This window comes from Pollachius pollachius (genome assembly GCF_949987615.1).
Source record: "Pollachius pollachius genome assembly, chromosome: 17".
Taxonomy (NCBI): domain Eukaryota; kingdom Metazoa; phylum Chordata; class Actinopteri; order Gadiformes; family Gadidae; genus Pollachius; species Pollachius pollachius.
Window position 1 is genome coordinate 22,010,677 of NC_136950.1, and position 14,684 is coordinate 22,025,360.

The 14,684-nt window shown below is 46.7% G+C and overlaps 3 protein-coding genes across 5 annotated transcripts in view; 1 reads left to right on the plus strand and 2 right to left on the minus strand.

The window, feature by feature from the left end:
* The window catches only part of ncoa2 (nuclear receptor coactivator 2), a gene marked incomplete at its 3' end in the record, with an annotated part of 85,973 nt that extends 85,013 nt beyond the window's left edge, over window positions 1-960 (minus strand). Inside the window, exon 1 of the mRNA XM_079755052.1 lies at window positions 824-960. The remainder of the gene's footprint in view (window positions 1-823) is intronic.
* Window positions 961-2,129: 1,169 nt separating this feature from the next.
* On the minus strand, window positions 2,130-9,345 carry tram1 (translocation associated membrane protein 1). The gene is made up of 11 exons (XM_079755078.1): window positions 9,075-9,345; window positions 8,206-8,269; window positions 7,089-7,210; window positions 6,856-6,972; window positions 6,704-6,762; window positions 5,824-5,908; window positions 5,277-5,347; window positions 4,877-4,981; window positions 4,009-4,152; window positions 3,498-3,649; window positions 2,130-3,246 (listed from the first exon to the last, which is right to left on the minus strand). Exons 1-11 carry the CDS (start codon window positions 9,195-9,197, stop codon window positions 3,176-3,178), a joined length of 1,113 nt encoding a protein of 370 aa, XP_079611204.1. The 5' UTR covers window positions 9,198-9,345; the 3' UTR covers window positions 2,130-3,175.
* Window positions 9,346-10,467: 1,122 nt separating this feature from the next.
* On the plus strand, window positions 10,468-13,992 carry xkr9 (XK, Kell blood group complex subunit-related family, member 9). Of its 3 annotated transcripts, XM_079754458.1 has the most exons (5): window positions 10,517-10,587; window positions 10,703-10,716; window positions 11,193-11,714; window positions 11,994-12,208; window positions 12,581-13,992. In XM_079754458.1, exons 3-5 carry the CDS (start codon window positions 11,203-11,205, stop codon window positions 13,258-13,260), a joined length of 1,407 nt encoding a protein of 468 aa, XP_079610584.1. In that variant the 5' UTR covers window positions 10,517-10,587; window positions 10,703-10,716; window positions 11,193-11,202; the 3' UTR covers window positions 13,261-13,992. The 3 variants fall into 3 exon arrangements, with proteins under 3 accessions (XP_079610582.1, XP_079610584.1, XP_079610583.1); XM_079754456.1 differs by lacking the exon at window positions 10,703-10,716 and having other exon boundaries at window positions 10,468-10,587; XM_079754457.1 differs by having other exon boundaries at window positions 10,526-10,587; window positions 10,703-11,714.
* Window positions 13,993-14,684: the final 692 nt, after the last annotated feature.

Genomic DNA, 14,684 nt, shown 5'->3' on the forward strand with positions numbered 1-14,684 from the left:
AATCTTTATTACCACACATTTTAAAGGAATCATTCTCTCAAATGCATCTTAAAAACGTAGGTTAAAAAAAAAAATTGCTTTCATTCGACGGCAAAGTGTAGACTACACACACAAAAAAATCCACACAATAACGTGTGAAATTGCTGAGCAAAAAACAGCAATGAGCCAGGGTCAAAACAAACGGTGTAACCTTAATCCCTCAAGTCAGAAGGGGCCACAACTCAATGCGATGTTCAGATGACATGCATGAGCAGGATCCGCCGAAAACGAAACGTCCTAAACATGGCTCGGGCTTAGAGCCGAACGAAAAGCCAATAACACACATGGTGCTGAAGTCCTGCCCGTTCCGGGAGAGACGGAGGGAGACGGCTCTCCGAACACAGCCAGCCGCTACGGAGCGTAGCTTAGCATGCTAACTAACGCTATCCCCGCTGTACTGGCCAACTTCGTCCGCTTTCTGTCTGCTAATGCTATGTCACTCGCTCACTCAGCACAAAACTCAACATTTAGAGCAAGGTGCGTGGTTTAATCCACTTCGGGTTCCTTCCCGACGCATGCATGGCAACACGTCCAGCGGTGTGAAACAATGCACAAATAACGACATTACTACCAGTTGGCTTGCAGAGCCGCTAACTAGCCGAGGAGTTTGATAAACACCGCTGACAGGCGGCGAGCTGAGCTAGCGGCTAGCGGCTAGCAGGCTAACTCCGGAGCGCAGCCACACACAGCCGAGATTGAAGACCTCGCATTAGGTCACTGATTTTATAACAAAACACCACCTTCCGTCTCCCCCCCCCCGAGAGTCCCCATGCGTGGTACTCACGATTTAAAACTTTTGGTTGTATCCTCGCCGTTAAATCCCGTTAATCAGAAGCAGCTCTGACCTTCGCGGTAGTGAAACAACATTTCTGCTCGCTAACTGTGCCGCCATGTTCCTCCTGTTCTCCGCTGACTGTTTATCATCCTCCCCCACACACCACATCACGGGGCACAAGCACCAACTACCTCAACCTCACGACGAGCAGCCGTCAAATGACACCCGATTCCTGCAAGAAATTGCATGCGGATCCGTCCAATGACGTTTGATATAACATGAATCGCGATTATCGATTTGCAGGTTTGATCCGTGGGACCGCTTTGAATGTGGATGAAGGTTTTGTGTTTGATGTCGGTGACATCCGATTTGAAGATTTACTGGTTTTGCACCTAATGTGGATGCGTGTCGAAAACTATGATCTGAAACCGGTAATCGACATTAAATGCTGTTTGACTTTATTGCTCTGTAGATTTTCTATGAATAAGGCAAATTGTGCAGTTTCGATCAAATGTTCAAACATAGTAGTAAAGCCCATAATGAGAGTATAGCTGAAATCGTTGGTTTTTCCACCTCCATTACTTTTTGACCATTTCAAAACATATGCTCAAAAAGGTTGCTTTAAATTTTGTCAACTGTCAGACTCAGGCTGACGTGTAGCTGTAGGCCTATCATTCACATTAAAACTGGTCCCACAGCACCACACACAGGCTGACATTAAATCAACACGGCCAATAACCAAACCAATTAAATAGATTACTGGTTATGGTGTGATACATTTGTTGGGTCCTCTTATACATTTATTTCCAGATAACTTCCCCCAAAAGGACAAGTAGATTGAACAGTAGGCCTATGCAAAGGCCTCCAGAAGAGCAAAGAATGAAATCTAAAATGCAATTTTATATATATATTTTTAAAGGTGTGATTATCAATGCTAAGATCCCTAAATATATCACTGCTTTCTGGAACTCGGCTCTGTGCAAATCGGTCTTATAGCAGTGAAGTGTAAGGCAAAGATAACAGAGGTATAAAAAAAAAAGGCTGCACAGTCACATGCTTTTGTTGGTGCATATAGTGTATTGGTAGATTGCCGACATTGCTAGTTCATATCTTAAAATAAGTTACTTTTCGGTGGACATTTTCAAGGTCACCAATGATACGACAGAATAAACACAGCAACCCTTTCTCTAAATACTAGATGAATAGACCCTACAACCATGGTCCATTTAATCTTAGAATAGACCACTATTTCTGTGTTAAATATCTATCACAAAAGAGATTCATAGTCATTCTGTTGTTGTGACTCAAAGGAAAATAGAGCAAGGGGGTGCATTTATTGGTTTACACAATTCAAACAAAACTAGAACATTCAACATGGCATCAATGAAAGTCATTCCTGGGTGATCCAACTACATTTGGGGCCCGCACTGGGTGAGGGTCGAGCCGGCACCCCCTCACTTCAACGGTATCAACGGGGTCTCGGTATCACCAGGACACAAACGCCACAAGATTGTTCTCCCATTCTTTACATGATTCTGTTTTGCTAATCTTTTCACAATGTTTATGGAACGAAAACCAGAGGCATAGCAAAACGTTCAGAACATGATAGTGGGCCGGGACCCTGCGGCAGTCCATACAAAATATAATATTTCCTTGTTACTTTGAATACCTTTTCAGCCGGTTATGTTCCGGAGTTGTGATGTTATAAAATGCCTTTGTGCAACCTTTTGTTATGAATGAGGAAACGGTGGGGTGAAACAAATCGCATTTAACGTATGCGAATAAATGTCTCATGGGTCGAAATGAAATGGTCCTAAGCAAAAATCCACACAAAAAATGATAAATAACCAAAGCAAAGTAAGCGATTAAAAAGAAAAAGAAAATCCTAATCTGCAATATACAGTCTAACTTTGGAAGAAACACAGTGAAGTCATAAGTCCTGAAGTCCTAAAGAGAAGAAACATAACATCTGGTACCAGTCGGTTGGCATCAATTAGGCACTTTTATTATTTTTTTTAAATAAAATATCTTTTGAATATTTATATTTATTTTTTTACTTGTTATGGCACAGCAGAGCATGGCTGCTAATGTCAAGGCGTGCTGGACAACTGGTGGCTAGCAAAACAACAGAAAAAAGAATTGAATCAAATTAAATCATTGTTCTCCCTGCTGCCCAACTGGTCCTGTCAGTCAGGGGAGAAAGGGCTGAAGATGATGCATAATGCGCTGAAGGGGAGAGGGTGGTCCACTGGGCGTGGCCGGGAGGTGCATGGAGAGAGGGTGAAGGAGGGGGGTGACAGAGCAAGGGTTCTTTGAAGGGGGGGGGTGAGGCCAGATATAGAAAAGGTTCATGTGTGTATTTTACGACGACTTCTCTTTCTTTACTCTTGGCGAGTCGGCCCCGTTAGAAGTCACTCCATTGACCCCGTTAGCTAGAAGAAAGGGAAAGAATAGAAACATTAGTGAGCTTGAAGGCAATAGCAGACCAGGCTAATTAACCATTTAATATTCAGCCAATACAGAAGCATTTGGCTGAAACTATACTGCTATTATAGTAGTATAGTCTAGAGTAGTAGTAAAGTATAGTAGTATAGTACTATTCATGGTTATTCATCTCCCTCTAGTATGCCTGCAGTGGGGGTCTAGACCATAGCCTTTAGGTATAACCCCCCCCCCCTCTTACTCTTCTCTTTCTTTGATTTGCTCTTGGCGGGGGCCTGTTTCTTCTTCAGGGTCTGGCCCTGCCCCTGCTCCCTCCACCGGCGGAGCTGGAAGTTGATGAACTTCCACATCATGAAGGCCTGGGTGAGGCAGATGGCGGCCAGCACAGTGATTCTACCGACACGCAGGAAGACACAAGGAACGTCATCAGCTTTGAGAGTAGCGCACGTTCCCCCGACACCAAGAACAAGCAGATCTTCTGTACATCGACTTGAATAGTGACAAACGAAAAGAGACTGTGGCAGGCCATCAAGAGCTGCAGTCTGTGTATTTAGTGGCATCTAGAAGAGCTTTTGTAACCAAATTAATAACCAAAGTCTGATTCGCTAGATGCAACTAAACTCAACACACTGCCCCTTCCAATGTTTCTTTCAGAATGACAACGTTCATTCAAGAATAGTCAAAACCTACACACACAGAGAGCCACACATGCATGATCATACACACTAAGACACATGCACGCACGCACACACCTAACAAGGAGCACGTTGAAGTTTCCAGCGGCCATGTCGAAGCCTTGTTGCTCAGAGGTGGCGAGTCCGAAGCCCACGGTGAGGACGGAGAGGGACAGGGTCAGAAGCCGCCCCAGGACGAACAGAACGGCCCACACAGTGAACCTGCAGCAGGAATAGAGGGACAGGGTTAGAAGCCGCCCCAGGACGAACAGAACGGCCCACACAGTGAACCTGCAGCAGGAATAGAGGGACAGGGTCAGCAGTGGCCTAGGACCAGCAGAACGGCCACACAGTGAACCTGCAGCAGGAATAGAGGGACAGGGTCACCAGTGCCCCAGGACCAGCAGAACGGCCACACAGTGAACCTGCAGCAGGAATAGAGGGACAGGGTCAGCAGTGGCCTAGGACCAGCAGAACGGCCACACAGTGAACCTGCAGCAGGAATAGAGGGACAGGGTCAGCAGTGCCCCAGGACTAACAGAACGGCCCACACAGTGAACCTGGAGCAGGAATAGAGGGACAGGGTCAGCAGTGCACAGGACCAGCAGAACGGTCACACAGTGAACCTGGAGCAGTATAGGGAGGACTAGTCATGGACAAACATAGACCAACATGCTGCAGTTCCCCTCAGCTTAGGAGAGAGCTTCTGTTCACACAACGTCTCTAGTTACCATTAGTAATTTAATGCTATTATCTAAAGCGTGTTCACAATTATTGATGCATTTCATTAAGGTTAAGGAGGTAGGGCTAAGACATCTTGGGCAAGGATGGTAGACCTTCCTGAGTGGGGCTCCAACCCAGAACCTTTGGTCTTGGAGTGGAACCCCCTAACCCAGAGCCCCCTCCTGCCCCTTGAGGGGGTTTGGGGGTGCTGGAAGCTACTGACCCGGTCTGCCGACTCTCATTGCTGAAGTACACGAGGCGGGAGATGTGGAAGACCAGCTCCACAAAGTAGTGCAGCACCAGCAGAACCAGACCCAGGCGGTTCATGCTGAAAAACAGAGCATGGAAAATAACGCCTGACAACAGAGCTCATCGTAACAGTTGCCCGGGTAACCAGATTTGGGTCCCTTATCAACTAGTTTGTGAAGTTTCAATTTCAGCCACAAAACGGATCCTGTTCTGAATATTGTATAACAAGGACCATTATTCAAATGATTATAGGTATGCAGTTGGTAATGTGCAGTAAAGCCCCATATTGAATATAGAGTACGATTGCTTAGGTCTTATATCATTTATAAAACACAAAGGTCTTTCCAGTGGACCCATACTGTCGCTGGTCTTACTTGAGGACGTAGGCTCCGGCGATGTGGACGAGGTACAGAGAGATGTAGACCAGCTGCCGTGGAATATCCTCCTGAGCAGGAAACACCATCATAATATTGAGGACTGCACATGGAAACTCTGCTCCAAATATACAACTCCAACGATGCTAACCGCAATAGGATGCGGCTGCAGTAAATAGGCCTGAGGTTCCATAGCTTAAAGTCAGAGCCTGAAGCTCAGTGAAAACAACGACACCGGGCAACGTGACCTCAAGTAGAGCCTCCTTTGACAACAAGCTACCATTTGGCTCTAGTGTACAAATACATATTTAGCCAACATGTATTCATTCATTCATCTAAATGGGACACACTTATCTCCGACCACTGCTGTTGGTGAGCAATACATGTGTTCACTCATTGGCACGCACTGCCTAATGGAATAGTGGGGAAATGAGACGAAGCGCCCACGCGTTTACACAAGGGAAGTTCATATGGGCTGTTTGTTTACAAGTCACACAGGCCGATACAGTTTGGCAGCACAAACACACACACTAACACACACACTAACCTTCTTTGTTTTCTGGAAGTACAACTCAGGCAGAGCGTGGAGCCAGTAGCCCAACTGACAGATGTAGAAGAATTTCATCTGGAATCTAAACAACAAAGACATGTTCATGTTTGTAATGTGCTTAACAGAGTCTTTCTCAATATATAATATAAAGTCTAACAAACGCGTTCATCGTTCTGGTTAAACATGCAATGCAATGTCGGCGCCATATTGAGATTACAACACCAGCGCACCACCCCAACTTCTTGTTTGTAGTCTTTATAGTCGCTACTAGTGCTCATCGCCCTGTCTGACCTCGAGGGGCACGGCAGCGTAACGGTGAAAGGAACGAGTGTTTCCGTTTTTCACGCATGACCAAACCTACAGCAGATGGCCGTCCATGCATCAGCTCACGATTGTAGATTTAGAAATAGGAAATAATCCTGTATTCAAACAAACTAATACGGTATATTCATCAGTTCCAAATGTGCTTACAAAAATTAGAGAAAACCTGTGACAGAATAAAACTATATTCAGCTGTGTTTGCACATGTACCTAATCTAATCCCATGGATATAGGTCCACAGTACACCAGTAGGAGTCAAGTGATAGCAACTTGATAAAACCCACAATGGTGGCCTGTATGCATGCGTGCGTGCGTGCGTGCGTGCGTGCGTGCGTGCGTGCGTGCGTGCGTGCGTGCGTGCGTGCGTGCGTGCGTGCGTGCGTGCGTGCGTGCGTGCGTGCGTGCGTGCGTGCGTGCGTGCGTGCGTGCGTGCGTGCGTGCGTGCGTGCGTGCGTGCGTGCGTGCGTGCGTGCGTGCGTGCGTGCGTGCGTGCGTGCGTGCGTGCGTGCGTGCGTGCGTGCGTGCGTGCGTGCGTGCGTATGTATACAATACTTACGGCATCAGTAAATGCGGATAACCCTCCCAAAGGTTGACTGGGTTGGAGAGAAAGTGTTCCTGAAGAAGAGGAGGAGGAGGAGGTGAGTTGGACGTGATGCAGACCTGAAGTCACAAGCTCAGAGACGGGGAGGGAGGGGGGGGGGTACCCACGTTGATCAGGATGCTAGTGCCCCAGCCGAAGGAGAACAGGTAGAAGACACCGAGTTGGCCTGACTCGTTGAACTTGCTGTGCTTGGTCTTTGAGAAGTGCATCTTCCGGTTGATTTTCTAGAGGGCAGAAACAGACCAGATTAGTAAAAGGGGATTAGAAACAGGTGTGTGTGTATTGCTTTTTCATGTGTGTGCGAATGTATGTGTGTGTGTGCGTGTGTGTGTGAACTCACATCCAGCACATATTCCTGGATGATGGCATGCAAGATGATGGCGACCAGCATGTAGAAGAAGACGGTTGCCAGGTCTTTGATGCCGTGATGGAAGTGGTTGACGGCTGTTTCCTCTGAACCTTCTGAGACCCCCGACAACACAAACACACACATGACTGGAGGAACTCCTGGCTTGGATCAAACACAACTAATGCAGGTCCTCAAATGCTTGTACGGTGTGGTTAAATAAACTGCAAAAAGTCAGTAGTATATTGTTTAACTTCATTTATAAGTGTATAATGTCACAGTGGTTGGCCTGATAGGCTTGATTTCATTTGGGAACTATAATGTGGGCATCATTGATAGAAGACTCCATTCGAACGGCCAGGGTACATTTTGAAAGTTTGATTCATCATAAATGACAAACCGTTTGCCCATGAGGCACTAATGTACGCTTCTTATGAATATCGAATGCTTCGCACACTGAGGTGCCGACATAACAAGCAATCACAAAAGAGGTTTTAGCTAAATGATTGGCCCCATTTGCACCTTACATTTCGGGATTCATAATTGAAAGCATCTGAAATATTTCACTACGGTCTCGGGAGCAGAGTGGAAACGCACTGCTCATCAGTTAGACCACTGCTTCCCATAACAACAGGCAGATAAAGGCAGAGCCAGCAACAAATAATTAGGCCAATCGTCTGAGTGCATTTCTGTTAGCACAAAAACTGCCGTAAGGTTGTGTGTGCATAAAAGATCCATTTATTTAACACTTAAGACTTAAAATATGCGGGCTGTCAATCAGTGACAAAAGTAAATGTCCTGTATCAGCACTTCACCTTGAGGCGGTGGAGAGAGCTTTATTTCAAACCCTAGCCCAAATTCACCTGACGAACAATTCCACCAAAGGACTTTATAAATCAAACAGGATATTTTTAGACACCAAAAAAGAAAAAGAAAAACAGCTCTGAGATGAGTATCTCTGAGGTCACAAGCATTTGTCTCGAATAAAAAAACGAATAACAATGTGTTACACAAAGCAAAATAATTATTCTAAAAATAAATACTCTAGAAGTAGCCTATATGTACGCGTATGTTTCATTTTTTTCCATGACAATATTTTATTTTATCTTACCATTTGACGAGATGGTTACATTGTACTGCACCGTTATGAATAACACTGCGGCCTTTGAAGTGACCTGTGAAGAAAAGAAGAACTCTTTATTTCCATTGCACTCAAAGTAAGCACAATCCGCCAGAAAACTTCAACTCCCATGATGCGTGTACAACTCGAGGAAGAGTGGCGCTGGTTCTCAGTGTGGATGAAATACACATATTTTGAGCGGCTAATAAAACAAATCAATCGACTGCTGGCGTCTCATCGCGAGAATTAACGTCAGAGTCCGTCAGACGTCAGGTTATATCTTTAACGTTGTACAACTTTGCCGTAAACTTTCGGCGGAGCCTCGACCGAGGGAGCTCTGTACGATGACAGCCATCTCAATCGTTGTGCGATTGCCACGTAACCCATCTACGCATAAAACTTAACGTGTTGCTCAACATTGCTGCAGACGCTAAAGCATTTCCGCCAATTCCACAATATGTCGGTTTTCAGCTTCATTCAAGTAACTTTTCCCCATGAAATATTGTAGGCCCATTCTACAGATATTCCAAATATGGATTTTTTTAAAACGGGGACGCAGCCAGATTGGAAGGGAGAGACCAGATGTCAGCAGGAGTTGTCGAAATATACACTGTATTAAGTACTAGAAGTAAGACACAACCGGGATCATCACAGTGGTGGATGTATAGTGCAACGATCCCAGGCATAATTTTAACGATATAAGTGAAGTTGGTGAAAACAATTGCAATAACAGCCATGCCAATGTCTACGTTCAGGTGGCGATCGTTCGTCATCCACTGCGTGATTCTCTGCACACTTTGGCTCTCCAAAGACAAGCTTTTTCATACGACAATTGTAATTAAAATACAAAAAGGACCTACCTCAAACATCAGTCCGAGAAGGAACACCATAGCAACACAGGAAACAATATCTGCATGGTTCTGTATAACAAACTCATGGCTCAGCACCGGCGGATTCTTGGTGTTTTTTTTCTTGATCCCCATTTTCTCCAAGATTTCAGGCCAACTTTCCCCGGCGACACCGAACGCGATAACGTGGACGTATTCGTGTCTTTTGTCCAACAATGTCCAAAGCTCAGCTCGGGTTCTACAACCACAGTCCAGACAGCAATTGAATGGCGTGTCACTCTTCTTCTTGTGGGCGGGTCCAGCTGAGTACGCGCTGCGCTTTGTCGACAGTGTTGCCGGATTGGGCTAGATGTCCCGCCCAATCTGGCAACACATGCTTCAGCGCGCTGCAGCTAGTGTTGCCAGATTGGGCGGGATATGGCCCAATCTGGCAACACTGTTTGTTGAACGAGACGCTTTACGCACGGGGCGAAAAGCCTTATCGAGTTGTCTATCGCCCCCTGTATGTGTGGAGTAATGAACCTAAAGCGAAACCAGGCCGGGGGTGAAAGCGATGTCATGCAGTAGTAGTATATATATTTTTGAAGTTTATTTTTTATTTTTTATATGATCTAAAAACAGTAAAACTGGTATGGAGCCATTTATTAACATTCTTGAATGTGATTAGATTGTATGAATTTTTTCCATGCAAAATACCAATGTGACATAATACCAAATTGTAAGGATTCTGATTTGGATGTATGACAGCTATACAGCAAGACGGCATAAGGTGATAGGTCTAGGGTTAATTATGTTCCTTTCTGGCCACCCCTTTCAGTCATGTAAGCAAACTAAGCGTGAAGAGGAATAAAACAGGGAAAGGTGACCTGAATAAGCGAGTAAGGTTATATCATGTTCCAATGACATATTATTCCCAACACTAATTGGTTGAGATGTTGTTCGAATGCTGTTGGAAAATCTCAGTGAAAGAATTGAGAGAGAATTACTCACAAACTAGTGAACATGCCATTGTGTATATGTGTGTGTGTGTGTGTGTGTATGTGTGTGTGTGTGTGTGTGTCTGTCTGTCTGTCTGTCTGTCTGTCTGTCTGTCTGTCTGTCTGTCTGTCTGTCTGTCTGTCTGTCTGTCTGTCTGTCTGTCTGTCTGTCTGTCTGTCTGTCTGTCTGTCTGTCTGTCTGTCTGTCTGTGTGTGTGTGCGTGCGTGCGTGTGTGTGTGTACGTGTACCTAGAGATAATGTGTGAGGAGCCTGAAGAGTTAACGTAGGGTGTGGACTGCATGTACGACTGCCCACAAACACACCCATAGACACACACACACACACACACACACACACACACACACACACACACACACACACACACACACACACACACACACACACACACACACACACACACACACACTGTACAGTAGACCTGTCATGTCACTTAGTTTCTTTTTGCCTGACGGTGTTGGATAATGATCCGGGCGGATCTGTTCACATGAATTTCATGAATTGATACCATTTCTCTGAGAAGGCTGCAGTAAGTATGATGGTCTGTCTTTTTCCTCTTAAAGCTGACATTTCGTTTTGTGTTTTATTTACATTATTACAAGTGTTATGATAAAAACAACTATTTATTCTTATTTTTCATTCAGGTGCCAACATTGAGGTAACTATTCTTATGGGTGCTTGTGACAATTGCTTCTGCTTCAGTAAAACTTAATGATTTACTTTGTGTTTAGATCTGTGACATTGCATTTTTAAGATTTTTAAAAGATCTTTACAAATGAAATTGAATGAATGAATGAAAGAAATGTCGCCTGCTACTGCAATTACCAAATCTCCCAACATATCACACAACAATACAGCAAAAACTGTATAAATAGTTTCTGTTGTGTTATGTGTGGTTTTGTGTGTCGAGGGTGTGATGACACTGCATTTTCTGGTTACATAAGAGCCATACGGAGGCTAATCATGCCATTGATTAGTGTTTCTATTACACAGCATAGCAGACGTTGAACGACAGTGAAACTTACAGGCTAATAAAATGCGTCCGCTTGACGCTATCACTTAAAGTTTCCATATTGACTTACTGGTATGTCAGTCACCATATCAGATAAGATGTCTCATTTTGTTTTTTAACAGGTGGACCAGAATGGCATTTGATCACAACCTGAATGACCTGAACCTCAAAAACACACAAACAACCAACTTTTATAAAATATATCTAAATAATATTAGCACTAACTATGAGGACGGATTCTGTTCCAAAGAGCCAGTGGCTGTATCTCACCACGCTGAGCAACACCCCCACCCTAGCTTGAGCGTTCACAACCAGGGTGAAATCCAAATGCTCCCCGCTGAGAACAGGTACTCCAAGGTGAGATGGTTCTGTACCATCGCCTCGCTGCTCTTTTACATCGCAGACATCGGGTCGGACGTCGGACTGGTGCTCAAATACGTCCGGGAACGGCATTTCCTCTGGGCGGGGCTGACGGGGGTGTTTGTGTTAGTAGGGCTCGCGGTGACACAGGTGTTCAGCTACGCTTGGTACGAAGACGACATGAAGAACGTCTTCCTGAACCCGGAGGGGAAACCCATCCCGTCGAGGCTCGCCTTAATGCGCCTTGTGTCACTCCACGTGCTCGGCATGGGAATCCTCGCCCGGTAAGCCCTAGGTTACAAACAACAAAGGCCTTGGTGTTACGGGAGATCTCTGCCACAATTGTCTTGTTTGGCGACCATGATGACAAATAATATGCTGCTGGTGGCTTTCACCTTGCTGAGCTGCCATTGGCATTTAGCAGGGTGAAGAATCCCGGGCCGCCTGGGGAACTGGACCGACCGCTGTGGAGACACATTCCAGCCGTACGACACAAGGCACGGCGGTCCTGATTTCATCTGTCTTCTGTGTGTTGTGTGTGTATCTGTGTGTGTGTGTTGAAGGTACGTCCAGCTGCTGAAGGCTGGGCACAGGGAGCTGTGGGCTGCGTCCTCTGCCCCCTCCCTGGGGGAGGACAGGGGGGCGCACCACCGGCTCTTCTGTCTGGCCACCGACCTGAGCATGCTCAAACTGTTCGAGGCCTTCCTGGAGAGCGCGCCTCAGCTCCTCCTGCAGGTGTTCCTCATCCTCCGCCACGGCGAGGGTTCGCTCGTGCAGTGTAAGTGCAGTTGTGTGTGTGTGTGTGTGTGTGTGTGTGTGTGTGTGTGTGTTGTCCTGTGTATCAGAGTATATGAAAAAGAGGTGGATGGTAAAGGAAGAAAAGAAAGCAAGAAAGAATGAAGGGAAAAAAATAAAGAATCCCTTACAGAAACAGATATTTTATATAAAATACAAATATATAAATGTCACTAAATGGGGGGCACATTGTTGTAACGGCTAGGGGTTTCGCACCCCTTCCCTGATCCTTGAGCAAGTCCTTCCTGACTCATCGCGTATGAATTCCCTGAGTCTCCTTCCGCATCGCGCCAGGTGACCAAATCTAGCGTGGATGTCACGAGGCGCACACTGACTGCAGCATGTCGCCCTCCAGACGCGTGCATGGCCTTCTCCTGCCTCAGCGCGGCCTGGGCCCTGGTGGACTATCGCCGCTGCCTGCGCCGCTCGCTGCCCGCCGCCCAGGAGATGCCGGCGGGCCTCCCCACCGCCGTCTACCTGCTCTACAAGCTCTTCACCATCGCCTCCCGCCTGCTGGCGTTCGCCCTGCTGCTCAGCCTCAGCCCCTACGCCGCGGGGGGGCTGGCCGCCCTCTGGCTGCTGGGCACCCTGTGGGCTCACTGGCTGCAGACCTCCTTCTGCACCCGGCGGACCACCGAGTGGGTGTACCGCGCCGCCGTGGGGGCCGTCCTCACCTTCACCTTCTTTAACGTCAAGGGCCAGGCCACCCGGGCCCCCATGAGCCTCTACTACCTGCTCCACGCCGCCGTGAACGCCGCCGCGCCGCTGCTGTTCGCCTGGCTGTGGTCGCCTCCGTTGTCGTTGCCGGGGACGACGGCGGCCCCTCCCCCTCCTCCGACGGCGACGGAGCTGTGGTACTTCTGGGCGGTGGTGGGGGTCATCGCCGTGGGGACGGGGGCGGGGCTGCTGTGTCTGGCGGTGTACTACGCCCACATGCACCCCCCGGGGAGGAGGCGGGAGGCAGACGAGGTGGACGGGCTGGGGGGCTGGCCTCCGCTGGGGGGGGAGAGGTTGAGGGCGTTCCTCCAGCCCTGATCCACACGCCCACGGAGACTCTGGCCGGACTGACGTCACCAGCTGCACATCGGCCCGTGCTCGGAGTCCACAGGGTCATAATCTCCTCTAATCTGCACTCTGCCACCTCGACGGTCCCGGGGGAACGTCGAGGTGCTCTGACGGAGCGCTGGAGAAGAAGGCGTTCGATCACCTCTCGTAGAATAAAGAACAGTGTTCTCACTTTCTGTTTTTTTGTTTGTTTTTTTTTGATTCTTGTTTGTCTTATTGACTTTTAATACTGGACTTTTGTATTTGCATTCTTTGTTTGTTCAGATTATATTAAAAGTATTTTTTATTTATTATTATTTTAATGTAACTTATGATCATCCTCTTGTCCTGATTTAGACAAACTGTGGATGGTTTCTACAATGTAGTAATATGGATCCTATTCCCAGATGGCAATAGTGAAGTAGGTTGCTTTATTTTATCTGTCGCATACCAACATAGTATATGTAGGATTTATTTACTTGACCAGTTGTGTGTACACTGGTGGTCTACACAGATAACACACAATACTTTATTGTCCATGTATTTTGTTATTTTGCAGGGCCGCCTTAGTGTACAATGAAAGTAGGCGAAGATGTATGATACGTATTTACCACCAGGTGGCGTAAATGTATTGGTTAAACTTTTACAAATGCTTTTGGGATGGTCCGTGATGATGCTTAGTTTCAAGTTCGGGCGTTACAGTTAAACTAATTTATATTAATGTAATTCATCAGTTGCAAACTTTTGGTACATTAAACCGGTCTATACTATTTTTAACATTACTACTTCAGTGTTGGCTCTATTCATGTTTTTTGTTGGTCAATGCCCATGACTCAATATGTTATGGAAGCTATGTACCTTAATGATAAGGTTCATACAAATAGATCTTTATTGGTTTGAATATCATCTGAATATTCAGCCTTCATTTAAATGTGTCTCTCCTTTTATTCAGGCCTCCATACGAGCCCTGAAACTCAGGAGAAATTACGCTGCATACCTTCCACACATCCATCATCTGCTCTCAACCCAAATCCTATTTGACAAGTGAACCTGCCCGCACATAACAAATAATCAAGTGCTAACTTCAAAAATAATAATCCAGCACTAATTTTGTTTTGACTACCATCAAAATAGTGTGTGAGTCAATCCATTGAAGCTGAGGAAACTGTTTTTCTTTCTTCCTGGCCGGGCATTGGAGGGAGGGAGGGAGGGAGGGAGGGAGGGGTGAGGGAGGGGTGAGGGAGGGAGGGAGGGGTGAGGGGTGAGGGAGGGAGGGAGGAGTGAGGGGGGGAGGGAGGGGTGAGGGAGAGAGGGAGGGAGGGGTGAGGTAGAGAGGGAGGGAGGGAGGGAGGGGTGAGGGAGGGAGGGAGGGAGGGAGGGGTGAGGGAGAGAGGGAGGGGTGAGGGAGGGGTGAG